Source organism: Canis lupus, chromosome 26, assembly GCF_003254725.2.
Source record: "Canis lupus dingo isolate Sandy chromosome 26, ASM325472v2, whole genome shotgun sequence".
In the NCBI taxonomy this organism is placed as follows: Eukaryota; Metazoa; Chordata; class Mammalia; order Carnivora; family Canidae; genus Canis; species Canis lupus.
This window is the reverse complement of record NC_064268.1, coordinates 29,210,622-29,227,594: the sequence shown is the minus strand read 5'-3', so window position 1 is coordinate 29,227,594 and position 16,973 is coordinate 29,210,622. Positions and strand designations below refer to the sequence as shown.

The window sequence follows — 16,973 nt, the reverse complement described above, 5'->3', positions numbered from 1 at the left end:
TTATGTGAATGTGGTTTCTTGCCCTCAAAATATCTTGTACTGCACTCACCCTTCTTGGGATGATGTGAAATGCTAAAACGCCTATGTGATGAGAAGTGAGGTAAATGATGTAGGCACTGAGATATACTGTTAGGCTATAACTGAGCTTCTGACACACTATTTTCAGACCGAATATAGTTAACCATGACAACTGAAACCATAGGACATGAAATCATGGATAAGTGGGGGACTACTGTACTGGCCCTTTTTACTATTAATGGTTTTTACCTCAAAATGTATTTTGTGTGACACAAATATAGACCATATAATATATATAAGTTTTTCTAGTAATGGTGTAAGTATATAGGGATCTAGTCTGCCATACTGCCAACTCTGGCTATTTACACCTACACAGAAAACTATGTCTGATGAAGCAGCCAGTCCTAGAAAGAGGGGCAAGAACTTGAAGGTCCCCTTGCATGTATGAGAAACAACAGTGTTCAAGGAGTCAGCACACAGAATCAGAACCACCTTTAAGTATTTTTCTGTGGAAAGTACTAACAAGCTAGTATCTATCAAAGGAGGTTGACCAGACAACAAGATGGAATATCCTAGTCACCTCAGGCATCCTGTAATCAAGAAGGGCTCAGGATTCCATTAAAATATAATTTTACATTCCATAATTTGCCATTTAGCATTTCTGAGTTTAAAAACAAACACATACACAAAAATATGCTTTAACACATGCCACAGGCCTTGAAAGCCCTTCTGGCCTACAAAACAAACCTTACAATTAAATCTTTACAGCAGGATTTATGGTGCAAATATACTGGTCTGTTTGACACAGAATCTCTGATAATGAATTTTAAAGTGGAGATTAAGTGCTGAGTGTGACCACATTGAAGCATGCTCTATTACTTCCAAAGTGTCTGCCCATGGAGCATCTGGGTGGCTCAGTGGGTTAAGTGTCTGCCTACAGCTCGGGTCATGATCCCAGGGTCCTGGGATGGAGCCCCATGTCAGGTTCTCCTTTCAGTGGGGAATCTGCTTCTCCTTTTCCCTTCTGCAGGTTGTGTCTTTCACTCTGTCTTCAAATAAATAAAAATCTTAAAAAAAAACCCACACACACACAACAAAACAAAAACAAAAACAAAAACAAAAACAAAACCCAACAAAGTGTCTGCCCATGCTGTTGTTTCTGCCTAGAGTGTTCTTTCTACCAAAGCTCTTACTCATCATGTCTCTACATTACATATCCAGCAAGTCTTCCCTGATACATGACCAGATTTAGTTTTCTTGGCATCTGTTTCCAAGCTTTGTTCACCATGATTTCAAGAGTTTAACATGCTTGGGACATAGTAGGCACTAATGAATATTAGCTCCCTTTCTGAGCATTGTGGTTAAAAAAGAATAGTGCAGCCCAGAGAATCAAGAGGAAGGATGGCTTCCTGGAAAAAGGAGAATTTAGGTTGGGCTAGAAGACATAGGTAGGACTGAAAATACAGAACACAGTGAGAAGACACTGGGGAGCAGTCAATGAGGCTGGGCAGGTGAAGAAAGGTCCAACAGTGTAATGGAAAGTGAACGTCAGGCAGGTGCTTGAATCTGACCCAGTCAGCACTACCCTTGGCATACCCTTACCTGTGCTCACTGAAGACCGAGTTATCCAGAACAATCTTCTCCAGCAGCTCAATCAGTTCATTAGGCAGATCAGCTGTCATGAAGGCTTTGACAGTGACTGAGACCTCTTCAGGATCCTGTGTTTCTGACAATGCCGTCTGTACCACCTGGTTTTAAAAATCATTTGAAAGAACTTGATTAGATACAGCCAATTCAAGACTATCTTTGAAGCTAAACCGAAGGGAAGGATTCCTCCATGGCAGTCTGAAATAGTCACAGAGAAAACAGATTTCTCAAGGCAAAAAGGGAAGGTTGTCTAAAGGAGTCCATTTCAGAGATCTCTGCCTCCTCTATTTGACAGTTAGTTGCTCTCTCACATCAAAAGGGCTGCAGATTCATCTCTGCCCGAGTGAGCATACCGCAAATTTACTCCACACTCAATAACACAGTGCACTAAACAGGCAGCTGAAATGCATGTCTGCTTTCATCTTTGTTTTTTAGGTCACTGTTCATAGCAAATACGGCCTCCATTTCTCTAATGAAGACACCACTCTAGTGAAGCTCTTGCTACCCTAGAGCACCACTGGCCCAGCCCACTTCCAGGCCTGCAGTCCAGTATACCCTGAGCTCCACAGCCCTCAGAACAAGGCCAAGGGAAAGACTGGGGAAAAAAAAAAAAAAAAAAAAAAAACTGGCCACACCACCCCTCATCCAACTACAGGTGTCTCATTACAAAAAAAAAAAAAACTCACAAGTGGGGGAAAAGACACTTTCCCAAAGAGTACACTTCCCAGATGACAGCAGGCTAGAAGGTCAGCATCGTTCTCTTTATTTACACTTTGTGCCAGGGGCCTTTGGTGGCTTCAGGATCTATCAGTTTTGCCAAGTTTGGGTGTTTATCAGGGGTGAGCAATAGTAGTGCATTAAAGAGAAAGAACTGACAGCTCAGAGAAGGTATGACAGATAATAGATGATACACAGCTCTGGCCATGAGCTTTTACCCTGCAAACAGGAGGGGCTGCAATAGAACTAGAATCAAAGCCCAGTCCACCTTGCAAGTGGCCACTGTATACTCAATGGCCTCATAAGATACAAAAGTTCTTCTGAGGAGTTTATAACAATCCTAACAGTTATTCCAAGGAGTTTGAGGAAAGGGGCTATCACAGGAGATAAATAACAAAAAGGGTGCACTTAAGGGAAAAGAAAACTGTCATAGCACACAGAATCCATCCAGAATAGGAGGTATTTCCTGCCATCATGATATCTATCCATTCTTGAAAACCTTTGAGTGCTTTAAATATACACTGTTTATTTTAAGGGCAAAAATAAATTTCCATCATCTATTTGAGTCAACAGGATGCCTAATCTAAGGTTACTTAAAGAAGCTGCTGCCTCTAAGTAAACTTTCCATAATGAGCTAGCTTCTCCTCCAGGCCTACAAGCAGTCTGCCTCTGGCCTCATGCAGTCTCTCTAATTAGAGAGGTAAGGTAGGTAAATGCCCCCTAGGAGGTGGCTATGAATATTCAGTCTCAGCAGACATAATGACAGGATTAGCAGCCCTACACAGACATGGGGAGACCAAGAGACACTCTGCTGGCTTCAGTTCAGCAAAGCATTAAAGCTGCTCGAGCCAATGCAACATGGCCTACAAGACATGTCAGGCAGTTGGACAACACCTGGAGAAGTATCTGTTGTCTGTAAATCTGGAGATAGATCTCTAGTGGAATATAAGCCTACTCTGTCCCAGGCCCTTTGCTGCTCAGTATCTGTCAAGTCTGGATGAATGAATCTTCAGGCAAATCTTACAGATGGGTAACTCCAAAGTTAATATGAGATCCAAAAAACCAGTCTTCTAGCCATCTAAAAGTGTTCCAAAATGAAGTTTATTAATAAAAATATAATGGCAGAAACATGAAGAACAGTGGACAGAAAACAAGAAGATGAAATTCAGGAGAGATAGAGGTGAAACCCAGCAAGTGCACCCAGTGGTTGGTAATGCACACAAAGGAGCAGAGGCACTTTAGTTGACAGGCTCAAGGCTGAAGGCCACTTCTTGGACCAGGGTGTCTTTTTCCCACCTTGGTCTTAGCCTACCCTCCAAAGAGTATGCCCAGCAGCTGAGGGGAGAGTGGGGATGGTGAAGTATCAATTGTTGCCTTGAAGCTATGGGAAGCCTACCAAGTGGTTGAGGTTGACACCCATCCGCCAGACTGCACATAGGAGGAACCCTGGCCTCAGCACTGGAGGAGAAGGAGGCAACTAGATAGTTATAAGAGTGCAAGGGGTTCCTCAACAAAGGCAAGTCCAGCTGAAACAATCCTGAAAGTCATTTACCTTGTGTCACCGGGGGCTGAGCTGAAAAAATACTAAGGATCCAGCATGTAGGCATGCCATCAGATATTCCTTTTACTGGAGCAGCACATCCCTGCTTTGGAGATTAGGGCCAACTCTGTGCCTTTAACCAGTAAACTCCAGAGAGGATTCACAAGATAGTCTGTCTGGTCACGCGTCTGAAGATGTGTTAGACGTAATAATTCAACTAGTCACTCTGGCCACAATATGGTAAGACAGCAAAATGCAGGCATGCATACCCATACTCCCATTTCCATTCCTCACCTGGTCAATCAGCTGTCTCCTGGACGGGTTAGTCTCCTCAAGGACATGAGCCCAGAGCTCAGGATCCTTCCTGCGCACCAGGTAGCGGGCCTCACTCTTGAACAGAGAATTCTCATTGCAAACCTGAAATGAGCACACTAGTGTGTATAACACAACCAACCAATGGATGCTACTTAAGGGACCCACCCTAGTCAGTTCCCTCTGTCCCCAACACTTGTTTAGTGTCAGCCAGAGCCTAAATGAGAAACAGTACTTTGACATGTGATAAGCAGCATCCCAAATGAGTGACAATGCACTTCCCAGAGTGACAAATTAGCTCAAAACACAAGTTTCTCAGTTTAAAACTTAGAATGGGTATGACTGTGAGGCAGCTCCTCTCCACAGCAACCTGTTGCCCTAAAGTAGTGCTACCCAGCAGAACTTTCTGAGACAATGAAAATGTTCTAGACCTGTGCAATGGAATGCGGTGCATGAAGGAGGGACTAATTTTTAAATTTTAGCTAACTTAAACAGTCATCATCTCTAAAATGTTATCAGAATAGCCCAGAACTGGTACAAAACAGCATATATGCTACATTTCAAGGCCTATAAACTTTATTTTTATTTATTTTTAATTTTTATTTATTTATAATAGTCACAGAGAGAGAAAGAGAGAGAGGCAGAGACATAGGCAGAGGGAGAAGCAGGCTCCATGCACCGGGAGCCTGATGTGGGATTCGATCCCGGGTCTCCAGGATCGCGCCCTGGGCCAAAGGCAGGCGCCAAACCGCTGCGCCACCCAGGGATCCCTCAAGGCCTATAAACTTTAAAATACAGGGATCCCTGGGTGGCGCAGCGGTTTAGCGCCTGCCTTTGGCCCAGGGCGCGATCCTGGGGACCCGGGATCGAGTCCCACATCGGGCTCCCAGTCATCCCAGTGCATGGAGCCTGCTTCTCCCGCTGCCTGTGTCTCTGCCTCTCTCTCTCTGTGACTATCATAAATAAATAAATAAAAATTAAAAAAAAAAAAGAAGAAGTAAAATACACTTTCATTGATTGAACTTGAGACCCTTTTTCTGAGTGTTCTAATATACATCTCTAAGAAACCAGCTGTTTACTGGAACATCTCAATGTGTGAGGCACTTGCTAAGGCCTAGTGGGTATCAGACTGGCTGGGTACCACAGGCCAGGCACAAGGCTAAGTGCTGCATGTGTGTCCATGGGCTGCTCATGTGTGCATAGCATGACTTCTAGCTTGCCCCAAAATCTCACTGCAGCTTCTCCTTCTGACACAGCAGACCTTAATGAGCATTTTTGGGTCTGAACTCTGCCTTACTAAAAGGCGATGTCCAGGTAGGACAGATGAGTGTAAAAATCCCTGAGAGGTCACTGAACTGAGTTTTAATAAAAAGGTGGTAACATTCAGCCAAAAGGTTGGCTTATGGTATCAAACCAACTAAAGTCCCAACTTCACACAAACTGGCTCCCTAGAGACTGTAAGACAAGGTGCTGTGTCAACCTGGCCTATCACTTGCATGGTCAGTGTCCAAAGCTAAAGTAGGATGACAAACTGGTACACTGCTCTTGAGCTTTGGCTCTGTATGCTTGATACCCTAACATATTCCTTCCTCAGTTGCTGAGTTTCTACCATGTTGTCAGGCACTCTGAGGTGCCCAGGGCAAACAGATGTCTATAGATCTTACAGTCAAACAAACATCAGGCACACCCACATGAGATTTCTGGAGTTTAAGGTCACAATAAAATATGTAGATCCAACCGAGGGCAGAGGTAAGCAGACCTGAGGTGGATGTTCCAAGGAGGGGCCAGTTAAGAGCTCATGGTTGGGAAGAGTTGGCAGAGGGTATGTGTAAGAAGCTGCCTTAAGGAATATAAATAATAGTGAAAGGGAATATAAGGGAAGGGAGAAGAAATGTGTGGGAAATATCAGAAAGGGAGACAGAACATAAAGACTCCTAACTCTGGGAAACGAACTAGGGGTGGTGGAAAGGGAGGAGGGCGGAGGGCGGGGGTGAGTGGGTAACGGGCACTGAGGGGGACACTTGACGGGATGAGCACTGGGTGTTATTCTGTATGATGGTAAACTGAACACCAATAAAAAATTAATTTATTATAAAAAAAAGAACCATAGTATAAAATACAAAAAAAAAAAAAAAAAAAAAGAAGAAGAAGCTGCCCTAGAAGAGCAGGAAGTGCTAGGGCACACAGGATGGAAGCATCCAAGGTAGAGAGGCAAGAGGGGAGGTAGTCAGGCTGCTGAGGACAGGACTTGCAGTTCCCAGAGGAACTGTGTGAACCCCAAGTCAGACTAAGGGGCTCAATTTTGCCCTCAGGACACTAAGTAACCTTAAGGACTGTAAACAGAAGGCTGACAGGTCAGACTTGGAGCAGCAGCCAGGCTTATAGGTACAATATATACAAACAGGGTATAAGGCATCTGAATGAAAAGGAAACCAAGTTTATGGAAATGTACCACATGATCTGCAACTGTGGGGCTCAGAGGAAGTCCTCAGCAGCCCCCACTGATGAAGTCCTGCCACAGGAAGCCAGGGCAACAGCTGGCAGCTAGGTGTATTTGCTCCCCACCTTAATGAGTTCAAGATCACACTGCCCCCTCTCGTAGGCAACGCAGGCCAGATGTGGGTCCCGTTTCTCACAGTAGCGGCCCACCACACGGCTGTCATAGTAAGCATTCTCTCTCAGGAAGCGCTCGGGGCTATTGTTGCTATCAATGTAGATCTTGGCAAGTGCATTGTGAGTGGCAGGCTCTTCACAGCCTTCGTGACTCCGGGACTCCAGCCAGGGAAGCAGCAGCTTTAGCCTTTGGAACAAAGAAGAACATCATAAAAGTCTCAAAACGAACATCCTAAGCCTCCAGGGCAGACCCTGAACTCTGAAGGTTGCTTCTAGAAACAAAAATCTCATTCTATTAACCTCAGGTTGTTCTAGGGACCAAAACAGACTTGAGTTCCAAACTTATTTTAATTGTTACATTTTCCTGAAAGATCTGCAGTACCAATAGCAAATAACTCACTACTATGAATCCAGCCATAGAGACAGTTTACTCTTGGGGTCTGGAGGCTGACTGAAAGGGATCTTGGAGAACTTAACAGCAAATAGAACCCAGGGGCAAGAGAAGATACCAAGCTAGGATCCCTTACCTGTTTCTTTTTTCTACTTCAGCCACCAGCTCATCAGTAGAGAACTGTCCTCTCACCACCATGATTAAGTTTTTAATTACTTCCTCAGAACAATCCACATCAAGCAGCCCTCCAACCACAGCAGGGATCCGGCTAGGGTTGACCTAGAATGGTCAAGGTGGTGACTTCAGTGCTGCAGGCACAGGTCACTGCTACAAGTTCCCCAGTGCCTGGACACTGTGGCTGTCTTAAAGGGCTCCTGTGGTGGGCAGAATGCATATTTGAAACTCTAAGCCCTAATGTGACTGTATTTGAAGATGGGCCTTGAAGGACATAATTATGGTTCAATGAAGTCACAAGGGTAGGGCCGTAATCAAAGAAAAGGCCATGTAAAGGCACAGCAAGAAGGCGGCCATCTATAAGCCAAGGAGAGTGGCTTCAGAGAGAACCAACCCAAGGTGGTGGGGTCAGCACCTTGATCTTGGGACTTCCGGCCTCTAGAACTGTTAGTAATAAATGTCTATTGCTTAAGCCACCCAGCCTGTGGTATTGTGCTATGGCAGCCTGGGTTAAGATACCAGTAGTCTCAGACACATTCAGGGAGCAGAATCAGTCTCTCAGGTGTAGGTTATTACCACCAACCAAGGCACAAAGGTAGCCAGGTGTCACTTGGGAGCCAGCAGCGACGGTCCCAGTAGTACCTTCTGAACGTAGATCTCGATGTACTTCTGCAGGTTGTTGCGGTATAAGTACAAGACGAGGTCATGGACAAAGTCAAACCGATCACACACAATGATGAGGGGAAGCTGGTCTGTGAGCTTGGCCTCCTGTGTTTTGGGAAAGCACAGAACAAAGCAGGCAGTGAAGACCCCACAGAGCTAGACTGCAGGAATCAGGAATAAGCACAGGGATGGCGCTGCTTCTATAGAAAAGCAACTCTAAGAAGACTCAGGATGAGAGTTTGTTCTAGAGATGCTATTGTTTTAAGTTATTTGCTTTTGGGGATATAGAGTTTGCTTTGGGAAACAATAGAAAGATAATACTATTTGGTTAAAGAAGAAAAGAACTCTGCTAAATTTGGCAATACCATTGCAAACTGGTCCAAAAGCAAATACCATTTGTGTTAAGATAAGCAGCCCATTATGTATAAATGCGACCCAAGCCTGGCAGCAGACAGTGTGGGCTACTTTCAAGAACACGTGCCAATAAGGGCTGCCTTTCTGGGCAAACAGCCACACTCCATGGAACATCAGCCATCAGTGCAGGGGGCTCCCCCCAACCCACTGCCAACACACACAGTCCATCATAATAACGCCTCCCCTCATTTGGCCATACCTACACGACACTTCTCAGGTGCCCTTGCACCTTTGCAAGGTTCTGGGTATGGCCATGTGATCCAGTTTCCTCTAATGGAATGGGAATCGAAGTGCCACATGCCACCTGCAGTCTCACCCATAAAAACCACCCATGCTTACTCCTCTGAACTCTCTTTCCTTCTTCCTGTTGACCATTCAAGGTGGTATGCTGAAGATGGCAAAGCAGCCATCAGCCTGGTCCTTGAAAGATGGTGAAATAGAAAGCCACCCTACTTTAGCTCCACATTTACCCCAGTCTGTGCATGAGGAAAAAATACACTTCTCACTTTTGATGCCACTAGCACTGAGTCACTTATTTGCTTCTATAGACTTTCCTAACCTAATTAACAGGGGCATAGTTGGGACATTGTTGAAACATAATGCAGCAATAAACTAACTCCCTCTACTCATACATTGGATAATTAACAGCATAGCCTCATAGGTTGTTAAATGAGCAGTGGCCTCCTCCAAGAACTTTAGGCCATAAAGTAGAGCTCTGCACTAAGGACCTAGGGAACACTAATGGAGACAAAGCTGGCTTTCCACCTCTTGGGCAGCTGCCTGATGGTTTGCTCAAGGAATGAGGCAATGCCTGGACACACTTACCTTCAGGAAATTCTTCACTCGCTCTGGATTGTAGCAATTACTCTCCCGGCATATCCTCTCCACCTCCTTGATCTGCCCCGTCTTACAGGCAGCCTGAATGTATTTCAAGTGCACATCTGGATCTTGGCTGAAGTTCACAATTGAGCCCAAGAAGTAGAAGAGGCCTACAAAGAGAGATTGTTTCATCTTATGCCATCATAATATCGACCTGCCTTTTCCACAGTCACAGCCCACCTGCCCTTGAAGGCCAGCCCACAACAGCAATGCTCCAGTCTCCCAGCTCACATAGCCCACTCACAACTTAGAAAATCTACATGAAGTTCTTCTGCTTTGGCATCTCCCCCCAAATAACTAGTTCTGATTTCCATCAAATTTGGGAGGTATACCTGAGATGTTCTGATGTAAAATACTGTGTGTGTGTGTGTGTGTGTGTGTGTGATCCTTCTGGGGGGCCCAGGCACACCCTATCTTCAAGAATAATTCAAATTCAGGTAACCTAAGAGGGCTGTGTGACTGCTGCCCTAAAAAAGACAAACCAGGGAGAGAGGAAAGCAGAGGCTTTCAGTGGCAGCCTCCCTGACACTGAGCTGCTGGCACACATGGAGCCACTGTGGACTGGGCTGCAAGGTGAGTCACAAAGCACCGTTATTCATCAGAGGCTGAACATCTCCTGACTCTCACAGAAGCCAGCCAGGGAATACTGGTGATAAGAACATGACAGGATACCACAGAGAATACCACTTTCTCTGAGGAGGTCTTTGGCTTTAACCTGGGGGAAGGAACCAGAGCTCTGAAAACAGACAGCTCCCACTGACCCTACTCTACTGCCATCTCCTCACCCAGTGCAATCTAATAGCTGCTGCAGCCTTTCCTGCAATGGCGTCTTCTGACGATAGGGGCAGCTTCCTAGAGGCAGGTCTTGCCTTTACTCCTCCAACATTCCAGCCTCACTAGGTCCAGGGAAGTGGCTTAACACCTCACTGGACAAATGCTCAGTTTCTATCCCTGCCCCAGCCTGTCTCCAGCAGACTCTCACCTAGGAAAGCCATCACCTTCACCAGCATATTCTTGGTGTGATACCCATAGGAGGACAGAGGTGGCTAACCACAGTCAGGCCTGCCAGCCCAACAACCATACACCACTGAGCCTCCATGGGGCTTTAACTTGGGGGACGCCAAAGGCACTGCCCTCTTAGGGCCATGCACTAGTGCAAGTGGCTCAGGCTTTCTGGTGAACATTCAGCAGACTGTGTGACACAAAGATACTCAATTCCACAGAGGCTCCAGGGACACAAGGGGGATTCTAACTGTCCCCACCCAACACCAACCAACTAATTTCTTCCTTTGCAAATGCCAAAAAACTACCTAAGCTGGGTAACACGCACCAGACAGCAGAAATCTTCTGCCAACGACCGACACATCGGCCTGGCCTGAAGGAAGACTGTGAGATTACTACAGGCACCTGAGCAAGAGGTGCAGTTGGCTAGAGGCTGTGAAGTTTACCTTCGTAACTCTTGAAGGATTCAAAGAGCTCCACCAGGGACTGTGTGCCCAGCTGCTCGTGGTACTTGGAGGCTACCTGCACACACAGCTGAAGGTTCTGTCTGATACTGGCAGACAGCAGAGCATGCAGACACGCCAAAGAATCCTCAACCGACAAGGAGCCAAAGAAGCTGATGAGCCACTGTGAAGCAAGGAAGAGTTTGTCCACAGCTAAGTACCATTGTAGATGTTGCCGACACTGGCAAAATAACTGGGTCAATTCTTCCCACTGAGTGTCAAAAATATAAAGAATCTTCACTTAAGAGGACTGAAAACAACTATCCCTTGTGGTAAAAAGTACGAGCCAGGAGTGAACTTAGGATAAGATACTAAACTTCAACTATTCATTAAGCTGTCCCAGACCCTGCAACACCCCACAGTTGAAAGAAAAATCTATTCTGTAAATGGAATGCAGTACCAATTAGTTTCTGCTAATGGTTTTAGACAACCCTGATAGAGCTGTCAGTATTAATAGGTTCTTTCGGGCTAAGTCAAAGGTAGACAATGGAAAGAAAGAGGTGATGCAAGCCCAGCTGTGTGGGTAAGCAAGTGGAGCTTGTGTGGGGGCTAAATGAGAACTGTATATAGCAGTGACGAGGTTCATGCACAGGGAAGATACATGCCACAGTCCTATAACCACGTACGTAGGAAATTTTGGGAGCATGTGATCCTAGTGATAGGTGGGTGTCATCCACAACAGGAGTGCCCCAAGGGTGCATGATACCTCAGGATTGAGAAGGTGAGTGTGGACCACAGCCCTCTTGATGTCGTAGAGGTCAGTGTAGTGCTCCAATGCACGCTGCAGGAGGCCTGCCTTTTCACAGAGCTGGGCAATGTGGGCCCGATCATAATGAGTAAACATCTGATTTCCAAGAATGGCATCTGCAACCTGTGAAATAGTGAGGTCAGGAAGAAAGTCTAAATGGTGGCAATTTTAAGAGCAGCTGCTCAAACCTTATCCCTCAGGGCACAGCTCCAGAAAGTGCTCACAGGAGAGAGGGGCTTCACCAGGTCTAGGTTCTTCCCCACTTCTGAGCAGAACCCTAGCCAACCATCCAAGCCACGTAAGGCTCTTCAAACAAGGCTCTAGGGTACAAAGTGAGGTATGTATAAAAGGCTGACGTTCTGCCCTAAAGCGTGTTACTTGGGTCATTCCAGACTATTACTCTGGCTTTTTAGCCATCATATCTGTACAGTTTTCTATGGCAAGTGAAGGTCAATGTCAGGGTGTGAGTCTACAAGGGTCTCCCTTAATGAGCTCAATCCTTGGACTAGCAACAGTTAAGATTAGACCTGGAAGTAACAAATCCTTTTGGCATTCACTAAGCATCTCAATTTGGTAAAAGGCAGAATTAGGGGTATGTTTTGTGGGAGTCGGGTATGTGAGAAAATAACACTCCTAGAAAGAATTCTGGTAAGATTTAATATCTATCATCTTTAAACAAGCAATCTCTGGCCTAAGAATGAGTAGGTCAACAAGCAACCTGTTATCTTGTTAAGTGATCTGACCCTCAGTATCTAACTAGTATCAAGTCTTGATGAGATGGGTGTCACCCAGCACACTCTTTCCCAATCCTTCCAGAATATGGAGCACCAACCAAGTATGCAGTGTCCACAGACCTAGTCTAACAACATGCTGCTCCAGGGAAATGCATACTCTGTGTTCCCTATAGAGAAAACAATCCAGACCAAGGGCTAAGAGGAGAGTTTTGTAATATCTGGAACTTATCGATGTCCCTACTCTTTGTTTTCTCCAGATCTGTCTTTACTATCCTCTTTAAAAAAAAAAAAAAGTTTTCTCATTATAGCAATAGCGTCATTTAAAGAACTCAGAAAACACAGATGAGCCAAGAAAGAAAATATCATCCAGCCTCTGACATCCAGAGAAGACTGCTCCAATATTTCTGGTGTTGTGCCCAGCTGTGCACCCATCCAGGCTGACCCTCTTTCAGGTTTGGGCTTTTTTTAGGGTCTATCTGCTCAGTTCCTAAGTGGTGCTTAGTTGCTGTTTCAAAACTCATTTACTAGGACAGCTTGGGTGGCTCAGCAGTTTAGCGCCTGCCTTTGGCCTAGGGTGTGATCCTGGAGTCCCGGGATCGAGTCCCACATCAGGCTCCTTGCATGGAGCCTGCTTCTCCCTCACCTGTGTCTCTGCCTCTCTCTGTCTCTGTCTCTGTGTCTCTCATGAATAAATAAAATCTCAAAAAGAATCTCATTTATAAGATTTCAACAGAACACCAAACAGCAAATTAATAGCATTTTTGCTTCCTAAAGGTAGGGTATGAACCACACAACAACAGCTGACTTGTGGACTGGATACCTGAGATCACAGAACAATACAATGAACATACTGTTTCCTAATCACAAAAACAGTACATGATTATAAAGAAAAAGAAACTGGAACACAAACAAGTAAAGAATAAAGTGAACTATGATCTTGTCCACTCAGACGACTGTGGTTAAGAGCTTGATATAAATTTCTCCAAACTCCTTTCCTGCATATATATCCAAAATTAACCCAAAAAGGCACATAAATGTAATTTAACGTCACCCCTCAACTTTCAGTTCAAGAAATGCCCTGCCACAATGAGCTACCACTTCACACCCATTTAGGATAGCTATTATTTAAAAAAAAAAAAAACACATACAGAAAATAGCAAGTGTTGACAAGCATATGAAGAAATTGGAACCCTCATATATTATGGTAAGAATATGGTATAACTGCTTGGAATACAGTATGGTGGTACCTCAACAAGTTACATTCAGTATTACCATATGATCCAGCAATTCCACTTCTGGGTGTACACCCCAAAAGCTGAAAACAGGAACTCACTCAAACTGATCGATACCTGCATATATTCACAGCAGCACTATTTGCAATAGCACAAAGTGAAAGCAACCCAATGTCTATCAACAAATAAATGGATAAACAAAATGTGATATACACATACAAAGGAATCTTATTCAGACATAATAAGGAATGAAATTCTTTTTTTAAGATTTTATTTATTCATTCATGAGAGACAGAGAGAGAGAGAGAGAGAGAAAAGAGAGGCAGAGACACAGGCAGAGGGAGAAGCAGGTTCCACACAGGAGAACGTGAGGACTTGATCCCCGGTCTCCAGGATCATGCCTCAGGCCGAAGGTGGCGCTAAACCACTGAGCCACCTGGGCTGCTGCCCTGGAATGAAATTCTAATCCATGGTATGACATGGATGAATCCTGAAAATAATATGCTAAATGAAATAAGCCAAACAAAAGAACAAATATATGATTCTACTTATATGAAGTAACTAGAATACGCAAATTCATATAAAAGGTACATAGAATAGGGGGTTACCAAGGACTGGGGAAGGGAATGGGGAGTTACCACTTAATGGGTATAGATTTTCTGTTTGTGATGATAAAAAGTTCTGGAAATACATAGTGGTAACAGTTGCACAATATTGTGAATTTAGTTAACGCCACTGAATTGTGTGCTTAAACATGTTTAAAACTGGGGTGTCTGGGTGACTCAGTGGTTGAGTGTCTGCCTTCGGCTCAGGGCATGATCCCACAGTCCTGGGATCAAGTCCTGCATCGGGCTTCCCACAGGGAACCTGCTTCTCCCTCTGCCTATGTCTCTGCCTCTCTCTCTGTGTTTCTCATGAATAAATAATATCTTTTAAAAAATGATTAAAACAGTAAATTTTTTTATGTATACTTTACCACAGTGAAGAAAAGAAGAGAAAGAAAAGAAAAAAGGAAGCAAAAGAAAAGATGCCCCAGTTGTAATTATTTTTATGAAAGTTTTGCACCATGGATTCTGGAAATCTCTTATAAGAAAGTCCTAGAGAATGTCCACTGAGACACGAGCACATCCCAGCCCAAAGCCTCTGTGTTTAGGTGTGCGAGTCCTACACAGAAACAGGTCCTTTGTCCCTTGGTTTCAGCCTAGAAATAGCACTTGCCTGGGGTGCATGAATCAGGTTCATCTCCAACAGGCGAGTCTGGAGGTGCCCCTCAGCTGGGCGATTATTTTTCAAAGCATCCAATAAGAAGGAAGTACACTGCTGAATTAAACTGTTTTCCATGAAAACATCTACAATCTGAAACAGATAGCAAGCCACATTTTTACCCAAAGGAAATGGTTTTATTTTCTTATTCAAATAGTTCCTAAAGATGAATCTCATTTAAAAATTCAATAATTAGCTCCTTCCTTTGCATTTAAAAACTTTTAATTTATTTTAGTAATCTCTACACTCAACATGGGGCTCAAGCTTACAACCCTGAGATCAACAGTCACATGCTCTTCTGAATAAGGCAAGTAGGTGCTCCTGCATTTTCTCTTATCATCAGAAGTCAAGTAATTCATGGCCATTTTTTATTAGGTAATTTTGTGAAATTTATCACCCATGTCATACTCACCAACAGGGCATTTTATTCAAGTCAATCAAAGGAAGTAGTTGTATCAGTATGAATCCCCAAATTCCTCTACAGTGATCCAAGCAATCTTAACAATCTATTACTTAATCAAATCCTAGAGGCAGTCAACACCTGGTTTCTAGCCCTTATACTCTTATTATTCAGGCACAGTTAAGAAAATGCAAACATTGACTTAGACACCAATCATTAGAGTTAAAATATATATTAAAGAATAAGCCTAAGAAGTGAAATATAGGTAATGAATTTATGAATTTGTAACTGTTTCCAAGTTTAAAATACAAGAGAAAGTTTATAATAAAAATACTTCAGGGGTGCCTAGGTGGCTCAGTGGTTGAGCATCTGTCTTTGGCTCAGGTCGTGATCCCAGGGTCCCAGCATCGAGTCCCACATTGGGCTCTCTGCAGGGATCCTGCTTCTCCCTCTGCCTATGTCTCTGCCTCTCTGTCTGGGTCTCTCATAAATAAATAAAGAACATCTTTTAAAAAATACATAAATAAAAATACTTCAGGAATATGAAATATAATCCAGATATAATCTGGAGTTTTTTTTCCTCTTGAGATCTATGTAAATTTGCCTCAAACCCCTTAATCTCCAAAATCTGCAAATTCCAAGATGTATATAACCTAGTGTGACTGTATTTAAAATTGAATCTATACAGGATATTGATTTTGCTTTGCTTCAAGCTTCATTACACATCTCTGCATTACCCAGAGCTCTTTACACACAGTTTAATGAAGGTGACTTGACAGGTGTTTATATCTAAACACTAACTATGTTATGCTAAAATAACAGTCTCCTGTTCACCTACCTCCAGGTTAGCCAGACACCCACAAGATGAAAGTCTGCAGACTCAAAAGCACTCACCATAACCAGGTATGCAGGCAGAATTGGGTGGCTTTAGTCAGCAGAGTATAATGAGGTGGGGCTGGGGGTGGAGTGGGGCCACCATTCCCAATGACATCCTCACTCTCCACCACAAACCACCACAAAGAAACAAGATCCTCACAACCTGACACATGAATCCTCTAAAATACTTCAAAAAAAACGGTAAATGATATGTATTCAAACAATAAAAGACTAGAAGACAATCTTCTCTGGTACATCATATCTTTTAAAACTGGAAGATTAACAGCAGACAAAGAAAAGAATTGAGACACTAGTAAGAGTAAAAAAAACAAAAGGGAATCTTCTTGACAGCTATACAAGCCACAGAAAGCTGTCCCAAACAATCAGCCAATGCTCACCTGGTCAATATTGGCCAATGGCTCTTCCTCTCGCACTAGCATCTGAGAAAACTGCAGGCCCTGGTCTGGACTGATCCTCATTACACTTCTTAGCAAAAAGATCCAGTCTGGGACATAGCCAACCTAGAAGCAAGGGAACACCCATCAGAAAAATAAACAAAACACTGTGAGTGGCTAAACAAAAATAAAAACAATAACACTCCCATTTTTTGTTTTAAACTCGTGTTTACAAAGAAATGAGGAACAATATAAGCATGTGTACATGCTCGGCCTCTGCCAAACACAACAACCCCTTCAGTGTGATGATGCCATGTATTGCAGAGGTGCAATCAACTACACAAATAGCCTGGACCACAAAAAAGTCACTCCAACCAGTGTGCCAGCTCTGACCCATACCCAGCACACAAGCCAGTGAACTTTGGGCACAAGCTGCTGTGGAAGCCTGGGAA

At 43.9% G+C, this 16,973-nt stretch overlaps 1 protein-coding gene across 4 annotated transcripts in view; it reads right to left on the bottom strand.

Annotated features, from left to right (window-relative positions):
• Window positions 1-16,973, bottom strand: part of CLTCL1 (clathrin heavy chain like 1) — a 94,632-nt gene that overhangs the window by 27,947 nt on the left and 49,712 nt on the right. For all 4 annotated transcript variants that reach the window (XM_025474863.3, XM_025474864.3, XM_025474862.2 and 1 more), the window contains exons 10-19: window positions 16,525-16,647; window positions 14,806-14,943; window positions 11,580-11,744; window positions 10,817-10,997; window positions 9,315-9,478; window positions 8,055-8,180; window positions 7,375-7,517; window positions 6,800-7,034; window positions 4,217-4,339; window positions 1,621-1,766 (exon numbers count right to left, since the gene is read on the bottom strand). In XM_025474863.3, the coding sequence (XP_025330648.1) occupies window positions 1,621-1,766; window positions 4,217-4,339; window positions 6,800-7,034; window positions 7,375-7,517; window positions 8,055-8,180; window positions 9,315-9,478; window positions 10,817-10,997; window positions 11,580-11,744; window positions 14,806-14,943; window positions 16,525-16,647 (1,544 nt within the window). The remainder of the gene's footprint in view (window positions 1-1,620; window positions 1,767-4,216; window positions 4,340-6,799; window positions 7,035-7,374; window positions 7,518-8,054; window positions 8,181-9,314; window positions 9,479-10,816; window positions 10,998-11,579; window positions 11,745-14,805; window positions 14,944-16,524; window positions 16,648-16,973) is intronic.